The 17,337-nt window shown below is 34.5% G+C and overlaps 1 protein-coding gene across 1 annotated transcript in view; it reads left to right on the forward strand.

Annotated features, from left to right (window-relative positions):
- The window catches only part of LOC149412288 (PDF receptor-like), a 140,470-nt gene that overhangs the window by 90,236 nt on the left and 32,897 nt on the right, over positions 1-17,337 (forward strand). The window contains exons 3-4 of the mRNA XM_089645698.1: positions 10,594-10,704; positions 15,820-15,986. Of these exons, the coding sequence (XP_089501824.1) occupies positions 10,594-10,704; positions 15,820-15,986 (278 nt within the window). The remainder of the gene's footprint in view (positions 1-10,593; positions 10,705-15,819; positions 15,987-17,337) is intronic.

Genomic DNA, 17,337 nt, shown 5'->3' on the forward strand with positions numbered 1-17,337 from the left:
CCCACGACCATCGCCCTTACAAGATGACCCGTACAAGACAATAATCTGGCAATTTCTACACCCCCGCTGCACCGCCCCCGTGCCCCGTGTCTTCTGCCAATATGAACTATTACAAACAATTATGCAGTGAATAGTTTATTGTTATAGTGATACGATACTTTTTGTTTTTAGAATTAAGTTTTTTCATTTGGACATCTGGAACAGTTTTGATAGCGTTAGGATTAAGTTAAATATTATATTAATTTGTATGTTAGTGATTTATACCTAAGTATCAGTATGTTAGACTAGATAAGCAGTTCGTAGAAGGGAATGGCCGACACAGGTGTCGATGAGGCTCGCTATCCATCACATCGCCAACCCTTCTGTGGCGCGAAGAGGAGGAAGGAACTCGAACAATGTCGAATTGGTACGTGGAATATTAGAGGAGGTATGGAAAGAAAGATGAATGAATTGTCTGACACAATGGTTAGCAAATGTTTGGACATACTTTGTGTATCAGAGAGTATGAAAAAAGGGAGCGGTACAATGCAGCATAATGATAGGCTCGTCATTTGGTCTGGGAGACCAGATACGGAGAGAGCGTGTCAGGGTGTTGCAGCGCTACTGTCTCCCAGAATGATTGAATGTATGTTGCAGTATGAATGTGTAAGTCCGAGAATAATTTGGATCAGGTTCAAAATCGGTTTGACAAGGGTGTTTCTTGTTGTTTGTTATGCCCCTGTCAATTCTGAGAGTGACGAAGAGAAAGATGATTTTTGGACTGGTGTGAATGATGTGATGAGACTGAAAAATATTAATGAAAGGATTATAATGGCAGGCGATTTCAATGGGTGGGTAGGAATTAGACGTGACGGATTTGAATCGGCCTAAGGTATGTTTGGGGATAAAAGAACGAATGACAAGGGGAACAGAATACTTGAAGTATGTTTAGAGTGGAACCTGTTTGTGTCCAATACTTTTTTCGATCATAAACATAAAAGTTTTTTTTTTTTTTTTTAAATATTTTATAACTGACACCACGCGCAGAAATCATAACAATCGGTATTTGTAAATATAAATTAAATATGTATGTTAGTCGTAAATCTCTAGTTTAAGCCGTAATTGTAAGTCGTTTTGTAGCGGTATTGTGTAAAAATACCCACTTGGTCATAAAAATATGTATAGCTTAAGTCATTAGTTAAAAGTCTTAGTTGTAAATCACTCGACATTAGTCTTAGTTATGCATCTCTCTCTATCTATGAAACTTAGTTATAAACCAAAAGTAATAAATTCTAAGTGATCAATTCATAAATTAAGTTGTTAAGCGCCCTTGAGGTGATTTTCTCACGAAAACGGCGCTATATAAATAATCCAATCATTATTATTATTATTATTATCCACCAATATACGTGAGAAAGACGAAATGAGAGGTCAATTATCGATTTTGTAGTAATTGACTCTAGGTTGAGAGCTGTTACCGAGGACACGAGAGTTTTCAGAGGGGCAGAGGTTGAAACTGACCACTTTTTGGTGGTGTCGAGAGTAAACCTCTTTCGCGGTTGGCGCTCTAGAGTGAAAACGGTACTAACTCCAACAAGATTCAAAATAGAAAAACTAAAAAACGATAATGAGAGAAGTAAGTATGTGAATTGTGCAGAGATGAGATTGAATGAGAAGAAAATGGACGGTCTAAGCATAGACAAAACATGGAACCACATAAATGTGAATCTTTGTGAATCTGCTAGAGAGGTTTGTGGAATAAGTACGCAAGGTAGGAAGAAAGGTGATGCATGGTGGGATGATGAGATTAAAGCACTGGTCTCAGAGAAGAAGAAAGCATGGTTATGTCTGATTGCGGCTGGCAGTGCTTCCAGCGAAGAGAAGGATCGAGCGAAAGAAGTATATAAGGAATGGAAGAAAAAAGTAAGAGTTGGAGTGAAAGAACGAAAGAAACGCCTGGAAGAGGAAGAAGGAATGAAAATGACAAACCATTTCCAAGAAAACATTAAGTTGTTTTGGAAGGAAGTCAAAAGGTCCCGGTGTGGCCCAGAAACCGGAAGCATGAAAGTGATAAAATCGAAAGATGGAAAAATGTTGAAGAATGAGGAAAAACTTAAAGAGAGATGGATGAAGTATTTCGAGGAAGTCTTTGAAAGCGAAGTGAGTTACAGTGATTCTAGCGGCGAATCAGATATGAATGATGATGGACTGAATGTTACCGAAATTAGCATAGATGAGATAGAAAGATCAATTAAGTGTATGAAAAATGGTAAGGCTGTCGGTTTCGACAATATTGCTGCTGAATATTTTAAATGAGGTAGCCGTATAATTCTCATATGGTTGTGCAATCTTTTTAACCAATGTTTAAAGGAAGGTTACACGCCTTTAGATTGGAGAAGGGCAGTGATCATGCCATTATACAAAGGTAAAGGGTCACGTATGGAATGTGGGAATCATAGGGCTATTAGCCTGCTAAGTTCAGTTGGCAAGCTGTATGGTAGAATTTTGATTGAAAGGGTAAGAAAGGAAACAAAGGATAAAATATGGGATGTGCAAGGTGCCTTTATGAGTGGAAGGGGGTGCATGGACCAGATCTTCTCTTTGCGTATGCTCACCGAGAAGTTTCTGGCAAAAACCAGAAACTTTTCTGTGCTTTTGTAGATCTACAAAAAGCATACGACCGAGTCGACAGGAAAAAGCTATGGAAGGTGTTGTCCAAGTATGGAGTGAATGCGAATCTGACTCAGAGGCAATTGCGTCTCTATATGAAGAAAGCGTTGCATGTGTTAGGGTGAACGGTGGTTTTACGGGGTGGTTTGATATCACAAAGGGTGTTAAACAAGGCTGCGTAATGTCACCGTGGTTATTCAATCTATACATGGATAATTGTATGCAAGAATTGAAAGAGGTGGGATTGGGCGCGAATTTGAGTAATCTGAAAGTATGTTGCCTGTTGTATGCTGATGATGCGGTACTGATTGCCAATAGTATGGATGATCTGCAGTCTCTCGTGTCTAGGATGAACGAAGTATGCGTGAAGAATGAGTTAATGATGAATGTAAGTAAGTCTAAAGTAATGGTGTTTGAAAGAGAAAGTACGAAAACAGTGTGCAATATAGCTGTGAATGAGGAATACTTGGAGCAGGTGGATGAATTTGTGTATTTAGGAAGCATGTTTACGAGAGATGGGAAGGCTGACAGAGATATTGAAAGAAGAGTAAATGCAGGTAACTCCATTAATGGAGGACTGAACGCAGTTGGCGCTAACAAAAAAATGTCCAAAGAAGCGAAGTTAGCAGTCCACAATGGAGTGCTGGTACCTACCCTGATGTATGGAAGTGAGGCATGGAACTGGCAAAGAAAGGATGAAAGTAGATTGAATGCTGTTGAAATGAGATCCCTGAGGCGTATGTGTGGTAAAACCATGTATGATCGTGTGAGGAATGTGGATATCCGCAAAGAGTGCAAGGCTGATGTAAGCGTAATGAGTAAGATCAAGAAAGGGACGCTTAGATGGTTTGGGCATGTAGAGCGAATGAGCGAAGAAAGGAGTGTAAGGAGAATATACGATGCAAATGTGAATGGTAGCAGAAGTCTGGGACGCCCGAGGAAGACATGGCATGACCAAGTGAATCAGATACTTGAGTCGGGCCATATCAAGAGTCAGAACAATAGAAGAGTATGTATGAGACGATGTATGAATGTGAATGAGGCAAGGAGTGTGTGCCAAGACCGAGTTGTTTGGCGGTCCGTCCTCTCTGCCTACCCCTGCGGGGAAACGGCGTGATGGTTAGTTAGTTAGTTAGTTAGTTTTAGTACATTACAAAATAGTAACAAGAACATTTTTAATGAATTATTTCCAGTGACTATATAAAACTCATTTCGGGAAAGTAATATAAATTAACATTAATAAAATAATTAACTGATTTTTATTTAGAAACTAGTTGTACCCCGCCATGCGTTGCTGTGGCTCAGTCTGTGAAACAATAGCGCTAGGGATATAAAAACACATAGTTATTTGAATGCAATGTTGCGTCAAAATTTCAAAGCAATCCGTGAAAAACATTCGGAGATTCGAGATTTTGCACAAATGAACATTAACATTTTTATTTATATAGATTTAAGATTTATAAGTTATAAATGATTCAATTATCGCTCCCAGGAATAATTTAGTTTTCATAAGAGTACTTGTTCTGATGAATATGGAAAAATAAATTATGCTCCAGGTAGTTATTTCGCTTGTGGTACCTAATTACGTTATTTTCTTCTTCTCGTCATTTGAAATATAATCGATTGCATTTAGAATTCAAGTAGTGTTTTGGATGAACAGATTTTTCTAAATCTTCGCTTGCGGCACAAATCTATTTTGGTCAACCCGGCGTAATAAATCTTCCAGATTCTTGGTCATAAATAATGTTTTTGTTTTTCTTTGCGATGTTTGCATTTTCATCCACTTCTTTCGTGCTTTTGCATAAAGATATATTACTAAAGCTACGTTTGGGGCGCAAACAAAGTTTTATTTACGCGACGCAGTAAAATCCCTTTTAAATTGTCTTAAAATAGCTTGTTTGCTTTTTTTAATGTAGCTTCTATAACATAGATCAGGCATCGATGTTATGGCGTTAATATGATAATAATTTAATATGGTTTTATGTACATACTATTTTACTCAAGTTATTGATACCTATAAAGTTTGACAATTATTGGTGAAGCTCTCAAATGCGATCCTTGCCATATCCAGTGGTGTATTTTATTTTACTCGAGTTATTGATACCTATAAAGTGTTGACAATTGTTCGTGAAGGTCTCAAATCCGATCCTTGCCATATTCAATGGTGTACTTCATTTTTGTTTCGATTTATGGTTTTTACTATCACATATTTATTTGAAACCAATCTAATTAGTATAAATATATTAAAACCAAAGTAATATTAATATTTTAAAACCAATCTAACTAGTAGGCATATTACTTAATGTAAGCTCTTTGAATCTCTAAAAGTAAACAATTCGGGTCTACTTTCCATTCATCGATTACAGAATTATTGCTGTATATCCCATTAAAAATATTATTTTTATCTCTGGGTTTTAGATATCCACATTTACTACATCCTTGGAATCCCATACCTACATTCCACTAAACATCGCGTGCAAACGTATATTATATTCCATAAATATGTGATGGATTTCATAAATTGTTTACACTTGTTTACTCATCGAATTGGTACAAAAAGTTATCGGTTTCAAAGGGGGGGAAGACACCGTAAGATATAAATTAGTTTATAATGAGATATCTGGTTTTCTAGGAATAGATATTTTCACAAATCGTTAAAGTGTTCCGCCGCAACAAATGTATAAAACCATATTTTATTAAAATGGTGATGAAGGCACGTCTCTGAGATTTCTGATTTTGTAAATACGAGAACGTGGTTCGAGTATTATTTAGACAAAGCCAATGTGTCAAGGTATACTTTTCTGTTTATGAAAACTTTGCGAGTCACAAGTCACAACCATGCACTATAGTAGAAAACTGTTTGTGTGTTCCACTATAATAAACGGCGGGCTCTGGAGTCATGATATTTTCATACAAAATTGTCTGAACTTTTTAAATCAAACATCATCATCAATACCTCAAGAAATATAGATTTCAATCTCCAAAATTTGTATCATATCAATAAATAATGCTGATGAAAAAAGAGTTAAGTAGTTGATCCCGTGAAGTCGGTTAAGTACTTTAAATGTAGACACTGGTTTTTTATGTAATTTATTTCCGTAGCGTTCATCAGAATGCTGTTTACTAGGCCTAGTGATGAAACCTAATAAGCATGATTTCATGCATGTAAAAATATATAGAAAGCTTTCGAGCAGGATATTATAAAATTATTAATACCATGTGTATTTAACGGACCACAGATAAATTTAAAAAAAAGATTAAATGGCTGTACAAATAAAGTTTACGGTGAAATTTCTAAAATAATTAATTGATAGTACAAATAGAAGTTTTTAAAATTATTTTATTATTTTGGATTTTCGAAAAAGAGAAAATAACAATAAACCATTTTTAATTACGTATTCGCTGGTCCGTTGTTCTTATATAAAGCAAACCTAGAGACATTTATTTACCTATGTAAAAGAAACTGTTAAAAAGTTTTACAAATTACTACTTTCTCCGAATTTGTTAAGTGATCAAAATAATTGCAGTCATTTTCAGAACGCTTCCGAGAATCTTTTGCGGAAATTCAGTAAAATTGCAAAGTGTTATAAAATATTTATGAGTATTTCATTTGTAAATTACGTTTTATTTCTCGATTTTAGGTATTTCAGTTTTGCAAAAAGGATTACTAGAATATAATAGACACCTTCCAATCTTTTTTTAGTGGTTCACTTTCACTCAACAGACTAAATGTTCTACCGGCCAATCCAAATTATATGTTATTACTTACAGAATCACATACTGATCTCTGCAGGTGATTAAAAGATGTTCTAGCGAACGAACGATTTTTTAACCCTAATAATTTTGATATGTTTACAGTATTTTCAGTAACGGCTGATTGAACAGATTGATGTGATTTTCAGTCAGTGGAGACGCTTGCTAAGCTTTTTATGAATAGAAAAATATACGTGAATATAAAAAATCTCCTTCGATGTTTTCGATATTTGCGTCCTACATAGATAAATGTGTTAAGCTGTAAGTTCGGTACGTTAAGTTTCCAAATCAAAAATGCTGGGGTACTTATTTTAAGTAACATAGGTAGTATATCTATGTTAGTGTCAACAAAAATGTTAAACCTATGTTTTTGACTATTTATTATTTATTTTGCAGAAAGTGGTCGATTACATTCGAAGAGTTTGAAAAGTTCTTGGCAGTACTGTGTATAGAACAGAACCTGAACTTAGAAGCTTTGGTAGAAGAACTTGTCTTGTGCGGAGAGCCGGGCTCTAAGAATGTTGTTGAGCCACCTCAGTACAAATTGCTAATGCTGGAAGAACTAAAGAAGTGCAAACCAGCTGATGAGTGATAATTTTGAAAATTAAAAAAAATAATATCATTGTTGATCTCGCGTTGAATTCCGAAATGCGTACCAAAAAAAAATATTTTTAAATATGTTATTTTATTTCATCGTGTATATTTTTGCATTAATGCAAGAGATGGAGAGGTTTTGAATATATCTAAAAGATCTGCATAGGTATTGGCAGTTCGATGAAGACGCGCTAATGGTAAGTTATATGAATAGTTGGTGCTGTACTTGACACAGTGAAAAAGATGGTGGAGTCGAGTAAGTCCAACAGGGACACAGATATTTATAGCAATTAACATTTTAATGCAGTCTATGAGTATAAGTACAAGAATTTTATTAATCGCTATCCTCTATGAAAATATACGTAGTTTCAGTTTAGACATTAATGTTTTGTACCTGATAAAATTTAGTTTGTCTCAACTTGTAATGAACATTATATCTAAGAAACCTATTTAGCATTTTCTCCAAGTTGTGTAGAACATACAAAAGAAACGTTAAATAGCTGCGATCTCTCCGAGGAAGAAGCAAAAGAGTTTCATTGACTCAATGTTGTTACGAAACCAAAAATTTGCATGACTTTATAGCTACTAATCTTCTATTCTATTCTATCGCGGTGATTATATTTATTTAGATGAAAGTACAACAGAAAGTACAGATGAAAGTACAACATTTAAACATTGCTTAGTCTAAAAAAGCTTTAGGTCATCAGCAAATAAAATTGATTCAACATCATGGAAACGCAAAAGTAAATCCTTTATAAATATAATGAAGAGAAGTAGGCCGAAATGAGAGCCTTGAGGCACTCCAGATGTTACCGTTTGTCCGAAACATTATTATTCTATTTTCCATAAGATTATGGTTACAGAGGTAACTGCTCAGCCATTTTAAGGACGATCTATATATATCAAGGGATTTTAGTTTCGCGAGATGGATATTAATATATGTTTTTCCAAAGCTAAAGAAAATCAGAAATTGAGAAATCATTGCATATTAAAACTTCTTATGAATTAGACATGAAAGCTGCATACATACAGTTATTATGCAAGTTACAAAACCATGATATTTTGGAGTAATAATATGTCTGAACTAAAACATATCATTAAAAATACTTTTAAACATTTTGGGGGTGGTGTACAGTATATATTAATATATAATTCAAAACGCATTTTTTATCACCCCATTTAAATATATAGGTTGTCCGGGTAGTTTCTAGGTAAAAAAAGTTGAAAAAAGTTTTGTTTGTGTGGGACAATAAATATTCTTCTATGGAAAAATATATTAGCATGGGAAAAAAAGTTGCAATTTCCAAAAAGTTATTTATGTTTTTAACTTCTACCATCATGTATAATCACCTCCCGAAGTTTACACCCGAACACTCTGTATGTTAATTATTTAGGTAAGTAAAAAAATATGGTATTTTTTAACTAAATTTTATGTCACCTATTCTTAGTATTGACCACCACTAGAATCGTGGCAACATGTTGCTTGAAATGGATTTGTTAGCCATTTTGGTGACCGTATTAGAATAGCCTTCCTGCTTACCATTCTACAAATACTTTCCAAAATTACAAAATCCGACGTGCGCAAGTAAATTTTATTTTATAAGTTTTTGTTCTTTCACAATTAATTTATTACAAATAATATAACACCTATAGTAGATACTTTCATTATCTCCCTGGTGAAAGTCCACCATTCAGAATCGAAACGTTGCTTTTAATGGCTTTAAATGTGTTTGGTGACCAGATCTGAATAGCTAAGTATTTCTCGCTATCTTCTTTGCCATATTCCTCCCCATATCACTACCTTCAGCTTTACAACATACCCTAATTGGGTATGCCATGACCTGAATAGCTACGACGGTTAAGAGTATTAGGGACTCTTACCAAAACCTCCTGGATGTGATCAAGAAGGCTTTGCTCTTACGCGGTACTGTCATAAAAAGTCAGGTACTTCCCAATCTACATATTCCCCAGTTCCTTCCCTCCCCCTCCCTTTAGCCTTATGACGTACTTAAATTGGGGAAGACGTAGTTCCACTGGATCCGGTCAATTATTGGGACTATAGTGTGTAACACCTCGTCTTGTTGGTTATAGCCATGATTGTGTAATAGGCGCCGCGTCCGATCCCATGAACTTTCGTTTGATTGCATCGGAAATAGCCGCGCCATCGATCGAGAATAGTCATTATTCGTGTAAACATGGATTTATTACTTTCGGGCCAGATAAATACTGACCAAAGCTATTATTTACCGGAATGTACGGGGAGCGATTCTAATTCTTAATCTCTTATTATTCTTTTTCTGCTGTTAAACTTCTCATCAAAATAATCACTCAATTGAACGACCGGCCTGCTCACGAGGTCACCGTAGGAACTTAAAATACCATTGATAAGAATGTGGAACTTGATGCCATTTTAACTCGTTACCCAAAAAAGAAGAGACGAATACCATAATGCTGCAATTAATAGGTATTTAGTAAAAATATTTTAACATTTAGAGGTAGTAAACACGAGCGTGTACGTGTGTTTTATTTTATTTTATTTATTTTTTAACTACTTTGATTTTTTATATTAAAGGTTGGGGAATATTTTAAGAATGTCTTTATTATGATTAAAAATATATAAAAAGCGTCTAGTTCCGCAAGGTAAGTTGAAAGGTGATAATATTACAGATATTTGCATGTTGCAAGAATATTCGAAGAATATTATAAAACTTTAAAAATAAAGATCACAAATAAAATAGCATAAATATTTCTATCAGAACAGACTCTTTTAAATACACATTTCTTTGAACTACATACCTAATAATTAATTTTCAGAAAATAATAATGTTTTTCGCTAAGCGAAAGCGAATAAAAACTTTTATTATTATTCTCGGAAACTTGCGGAGAGGACGGAAGAAGGAATGCATTATTTCCTATTGTCATTTCATATTATTTTAAAAGAGAGTGATTTCTCCACCCTCGGAGCTCAGAGTATCGATTCTCCAACCCAGGCCGCTCGCAATCGCCTTCGAAAGTACATAGATTGGTCCCCATTCTTATTCTTGAGTCTACATAATTATATACGCCAAACGTCAAAAGTCATTCCACTCGTTGTTCGAGTGGAATGACTTCGTCGAGAATCGAGGCCCTGATTGGGTTGTGAGGGGGAGGTAGAAATAAAAATTATAGACTTTTTGCAGAGGACACATCTTCTATTTCTAGCTCAAATACTAAAGAATATAGAAATTAAATGATGTAAATAATAAAAAAACTTAATTAATAATAAACATGCAAGATATTATATCGTTTTATTGTGTGATCATTTGATTTAGGTTGTTCTCCATAGAGCCTACCAATTGGAACTTATTGTTCGCTGATCTACATTCAAGTGAAGACGGTGCCTAATGCACCACTTGCATGATGATATTTTATCAGTTCAGATCGGGTTTTTAATTTCTAACGTATTCTATATTTTAATAAGTTTCATTAAATTAAATTAAGTAAAGTGAAAAATTAAGAAAGGTCAAAAAACCAACACGAAATTATTATCCCATATTCACATTTGATCAAGTATTTCAATTGGTTGAGTATAATGTTGTATGTATGTTTGTTTCCCAGATGGCCTTTACTGCAACTCAACGTACGACACATACCTGTGCTGGGGGCCCACGCTGGCCGGCACCTATGCATCGCAGAACTGCCCACCCGCCCGCCTCAGCGACACCTCAAGTAAGGACAACAAACAAACAAAACTTAACTTGTACGGTTCTATGATAAAACAGAACATCGACAAAACGGAACACTGAAGAAAAGTTAATTAACCTAACCCATCAATTGATAGTGTTCTATTTTGTCCGTTTACCTTACCCTTACATCATACATACATATATATACATTCTAGATAGAAAGAAAAAATAAAAGTTGAAATACATTTAGATAAATTTTCTTCTTCAACTAGAAATTCATATTTGTACAAGTTTTAAAGATAGGATAGAATATACAGAATAGTTTTATTTTCACTCTGATCTTGAGGCAAAATCAAGTATTTTCTCAAAATTAACTAACTCCACTTCCCGAAACAACTTAATTGAGGCTCCTTTCATATCGACAATAATTGTTGTATGTATTTTATCGTATTTATATTATATTACTATACAGGGTGTATCGGCACTAACCCGACAAACTTTAACCAGCTATTCCTTAGCACATTTGGAGTAAAAAATGTTATGGGCACTTTGCTGTCCGGTAGCATTTTTTTTTCAATTAAAAACAAAAAAATTTAAAATTTCCACACTACATCACTGTCATTGGCATTGCGTTTCGTGTTAAACAGCTGTTATAAGCAAGTATGTCAAAAAGCGTCTTCGCTCTTTCGCACACACTAAATAATAATAGTTAAAAATGAGACGAATGGTGCCGTGCTATTTCGTTGTGACTGTAAACGTGCGCCAATATAGGTACACACGTGCATTATTCAACGGAATTCGAATAAAATAATTGCCAGATGGGTTTTCAAACTTTGTCAAAGGGTAAAACAGTGGTGACATGTGGTGAAAATATGAATAGTAAAATTTTTATTAAAAAAAAAACGTTACCGGACAGCAAAGTGCACATAAGATTTTTTACTCCAAATATGCTAAGGAATAGCTGGTTAAAGTTTGTCGGGTACGTGCCGATACACCCTGTATAGGTATATTAAATGTATATTATGAGTTATGTCGCCAATTCTCGTATGCCCCTGACAGCGAAATGAATTGATTATCTTTTCAAGAAAGAATTTCTATATTTGTTTTAAAAGGGTGGATATCGATTTAACCCAAATTAAGAATTAGGATTTACTTCGGGCACACCAGATATGTCCATAACACACTTCCATCGGTTTGTCTCATCGGTGGTATAAGGTAGCACAGCTGCTGAAAGCGTCGTAATCCAAGGTCGTAACGGAGTAAAACTAGGTCAATAATTACGTCTGTTACCCATTGTCAGTCTTGTGGTTGTCCAGAACGGCATCCGTTGCCCTAGTTTTCTCAACAGCTGAATGTGCTCTGGTATGGGCTAGAGGTGCCCGCACTTCCATGGTTGACGTTAAGCTTAACGTCGTCGCACAATTAGGACCATCGGCGGCTAAACATTTGTAGAAGATACATCCTTCTTCTTCTTGAGTTAACATTTCGGACAACCCTATAGTATCAACCACCAGTATCGATTTCCAATTCTTCTCATATTCATTCACCTCTAGTTCTTCTCGTTCTTCAACCAACGATAATTATCATTTTTTTACACAACTATTTAAACAAAAACAAAAGAAAAGATAAACAATAAGGACATTGAAAAGAGTAATAATAGGTATTTAAAAGTTGCATCAACAGATAGATTCAGTGATTTTAAAATAATGTTACTAAACATTGCTAAAGCCGTTTCAAAGAACGCTTCGATTCCCGATGGTAATCTTTGACTGGGACGAAACTGAGAGTACATACCACGATTACTACGTATTTGTACATTTAGGAACCACTCCAGGAACACATTAGGAACCACATTAGGAGCACTTTAGGAGCACTTTAGGAATCACACCAAGGAGCGTTCATTATAAGTAAATCTTGAATTATATATGTTTAACTAAACAATGAATTGGAACGGTAAATTTAATATCGTTAAAACACATCTTTCAGCATTACTTTTACCAGTCGTTGTGGTACAAGTAATAATAATTGAACGACGTCGTTGCAATCTTCGTGAAAAAATTAAGACACCGTTGGTTCGCTGAAATTCAACTGTAACATTGTCATCAAACGGCCATCAGTGCCACTTTTGTTTCTTCATATTTGGAAGGTCCCAGTTAAACGCCGAAACACCGAAAATTGTAATTAACTGAAAAGCAAACCACGTGATAATTCTGTTAAAATATAATCGGCTTTTAACGAGATCCTTTGACTATTCCGGCCAAATTTCAATAAAATCCATAGAAATTAAATATTTCTGATCATATCCGAAAACCGTTTTTGAAATTTGTTGAAATATACTCTCATATTTTACTAACGTATTTTTTTTAATCCTATATTTTTTAATACAAATATTACTTTACCTTTTTGTAATTAGAATGAAAAAATATATAAAAACTCACTCATTTTATTAGACAAATGTATCTCAAACTTTATTGTAACCTCCTTTTTTTGGTTCATATAAAAATAATTAATAATAAATTCAGAAAACTCTTTTTTTCTACATTTAACAATCAAAATGTTCATCTATGTGAAACTAAAAGTACCGACCGCAATTTAAGTTTAATTTTTAAATCTATTGTTTTGTGCTTTACTTATAGATTTGAATAAATCCGTTTAGATCAGATTTTACTATAACAGTAAGGAAGACACAACGATTGCTGTGAGACCATATGAGCTGTTCCCAAAACAAATAAGTCTGAAAGGTTAATGTCAAAAAACCTAAATGGAGCTGAATGATCATTTGACAGCAATGTTACATTTGAGAATATACATGAAACAACCCAACCTAAATAATTATTATTATTGACTATTAATTTATTTTTTCGCATTAGTAAAATATTGTACTAGAAGTTTATTGGCTCAAGAAAGAGAAGAAAGCAACGGAACGCAATACGTCTTAAAATATAAAAAAATAAACATTAACAGTTTTGTTTATGAATGTTAAAAAATATGTGACAAATTAGTGGCAATGATGAATAAACCGACGTATTATTAAAAACGCACTTACCAAATGATTTAAAACAACCAACACCTGAAACCACGAACTTTTTTGTCAAAATAATAATATTCTAAGACTACTGTAAACGTACCTTGGTTGATTGAATAATCGTCAACGTTATTATTGAAGGATGGTTACATAACTTCTTGATAGATAACTACTATGGTATATACATAAGACTTGTATTAGTTATCATCAAATCTAAGGTTTCAAATCATAGAGGGATCGAATTCAACCTAAATAGATTATAACACAAGCAAATTGTTTTTTTTAAAGTTTTTTATCTACTATAACAAAAGTATTACGAATTTTATGGTTCGGTCGACTAGGCTATAAATCGTTAACATGATCATTTTTGTAATGTTTTTAACATGATAAATTGAACTAAAACGAACTGAAATTAAATTAAATGAAAATATATGAACTGAAATGAACTGAACAGAAATTAAATGAACTTAAGTGACCTGAAAAGAACAAAAATTTACTGAATTGAACTGAAATCAACTGAATTGAATTGAAATGAATTGTAAAACATGGCTCATTCGTTAAGCAACAACTTATGAATGACCAATGTACATCCCGCGAAGGATACAAGTTGTACCAGGACGTTCCCGACAAATTTTAAGAAGTGATTCCTGGGGTTATTTTAAGCAAAAATATGTATATTTACCCACTTCCTTCAGCCTCACCACGTATTCAAATTCAAATACAAAAAATATCCGGGAAATATATTCATTATAAGATATCTAACTACAGCGTTTTCCAATAAGAGTTGTTATTTTGAATAGCCCGCTATTTCGGTAGATGTTACTTTTGAATCTGTCATTTTTTGACATTTGACAAGTAGAAACTAAACGCCATTTATAAAAATGGAACGACACACGCTTCAACAACGCATTGAAATTATTAAAATTCACTCGAGTGAATCAAATGCAAATCATCTTAAGTGATGGGGCCCATTTCCACCTCGGTGGCTTCGTCAACAAGCAAAATTGTTGCATCTGGGGCTCGGAAAACCCAAGAGTTATTGTTGAAAAGCCTCTCTATCTTCAAAGTTTGACTGTTTGGTACGGTTTACGGTCCGGCGGAGTCATTGGACCTTACTTTTTCAAAAATGAGGCTGGAGCAATAGTTACGGTGAATGGATTGCGCTATCGAGAGATGATTAATGATTTTTTATGGCCGGAATTGGATGGTTTTGATTTGGACAACGTTTAATTTCAATTAAACGACGCTACGTGCCACACAAGCAACGAAACCATTGATCTTTTACGATTGAGTATCAAAATAACACCTCTTATTGGAAAACTCTTTATTAAAAATTATTATGCATGTATTTACTACTGATGGCTTGGAAATAGATAGAACAATTTTAATTTAAATATAAAAGCGCAGACCCGTGAAAAAACACGGGATAAAAAAAATAAATAAAAAATATTAAAAATCATTCTTTTAAGATTTTTATTTAAATATCGATCCTTCATCAACTGCTTGGAAAGCAGCTATGTTCACCATTACATCACAGACTATTTTTTTAACGGAGGCATAAATTTTCATTGTAATAGTTTACAGGACATATAATAATAATTAAATCACGAGATATTGTGATTCCAATTTCAAAAAAGACTATGTAATATACCTCCGTTATAATATTACGTATTTTTTACGTAGGTACCTACCTACTTTATCGCTTCTCTGATTTTTCTACACGATCAGTAACAATTTTGAAAATGACCCTTAACTTCAAAGTAAGTCCAGGTTCGAGAGTTCATGGAACCAGAGTTACATACAGACACATCCGAAGTTCGTATTTTTAATAATGATGACATATTAATGCTAGGGTGATAAGAACTGTATTTTCAATTCATGATTTAGGGTCGGTATTTCTCGACTTGAGAGATATTTACGTTCGGTTATTATCGGGCAGGTTTCCTGACAAACTTAAGCTTAAGCTTGTAAACAAGCCACTGAAATACCGGTCCCCAGATCTTAGATGTAAAAATCGTAGATCTCCTAATACGTTTTTAGGAATTTGGTCGCTAGAGCGAGAACGTTACACATTTTCGGGTGCTTTATATAGTTATTGCGTTTCTTGTACTATAAGTGGTATATTGTCCACAGAGCTGGTGACCAAAAGGTGCAGTATCTATGGCTTCTGGGAGGGAAAGGAACCCAACGAGACCTCGGACAAGGAACACGGCAGCGTGGGATGGACCAACTACACGTCCTGCTACTCGGCTGAAATACAAGAACTTCTCACCAAACTCAACACCGGAGACTACGCTAAGGTGAGACATTACGTTAAGGTTATGCTTGATGCCTGTTGTAACCTATCACTCTTTCTCATAATGTACGTAATGGCCGTATTCTGAGAAATTGTCCAGTAAGGCGACAGTTTTTCGATAAATGGCGTGAAATATTATTTTTACATGCATATTTGATAAGCCAAAATTGTCCAACATCAGGTCAGATGATTCTTCATCTTCATGGTGGATATCTGACCTATATATGTGTGACACAGAATAATAACTCAAAAATTGTCCAACATCAGGGCAGATGATTCTTCATCTTCATGGTGGATATCTGACCTATATATGTGTGACACAGAATAATAACTCAAAAATTGTCCAACATCAGGGCAGATGATTCTTCATCTTCATGGTGGATATCTGACCTATATATGTGTGACACAGAATAATAACTCAAAAATTTTCCAACATCAGGGCAGATGATTCTTCATCTTCATGGTGGATATCTGACCTATATATGTGTGACACAGAATAATAACTCAAAAATTTTCCAACATCAGGGCAGATGATTCTTCATCTTCATGGTGGATATCTGACCTATATATGTGTGACACAGAATAATAACTCAAAAATTGTCCAACATCAGGGCAGATGATTCTTCATCTTCATGGTGGATATCTGACCTATATATTTGTGACACAGAATAATAACTCAAAAATTAATCACGATGAAATTGATGGTCTGTAAATTTGAAATCGTATCTATGATATTATTATGAAATTGATCACTGAGTTTTCCGTTTCATGGATTCTTAAATTTTATCTCGTTGTAAGATAGGTACTTATCTTAATAACCTTAAGTCCATCCACTCACGGGGCAACTGAAAAAAAAACAATTATCAACTCATGTTGTATATTTCAATGATGGTCCGTACACGGCGCAAACAGTTTTCAACGGCGACACAACCAGTCACTTGCAAATCGCCTGCGCGTTTTAGTTGCCCATAGATAAATCAGTTTTCAAGAAATTTGCGATTTGTCCATGCCCCAAGAGCTGATAGATTACGATATGTCCGAGCAGGAAAACATTAAATTTGTTCAAGAGGTTGACAAATTTCCGTTTATTTACGTCTATAGGCTTCCTGGAGTGTTTATTCTTCATTGTATGGTCAAACAAACTTAGATAATTTGTGGAATCGTAAACTTGAGTTGTGCCGTGAGAGAATCTTGACAACCAGTTTACAACCGGCAGTTGCCAACCAGTTTACAACCGGCAGTTGCCAACCAGTTAGAGTTTAGTTTCAATTGCCACGTGTGCTCATGGACTTACAATTAAATTAAACATCTGTATGGTCACCTATTTATACTTGTAACATTCGCCCTTGGAGAAC

The sequence above is a fragment of the Hesperophylax consimilis genome, chromosome 23 (assembly GCF_061612785.1).
Source record: "Hesperophylax consimilis isolate HC1 chromosome 23, BYU_Hcon_1.0, whole genome shotgun sequence".
In the NCBI taxonomy this organism is placed as follows: domain Eukaryota; kingdom Metazoa; phylum Arthropoda; class Insecta; order Trichoptera; family Limnephilidae; genus Hesperophylax; species Hesperophylax consimilis.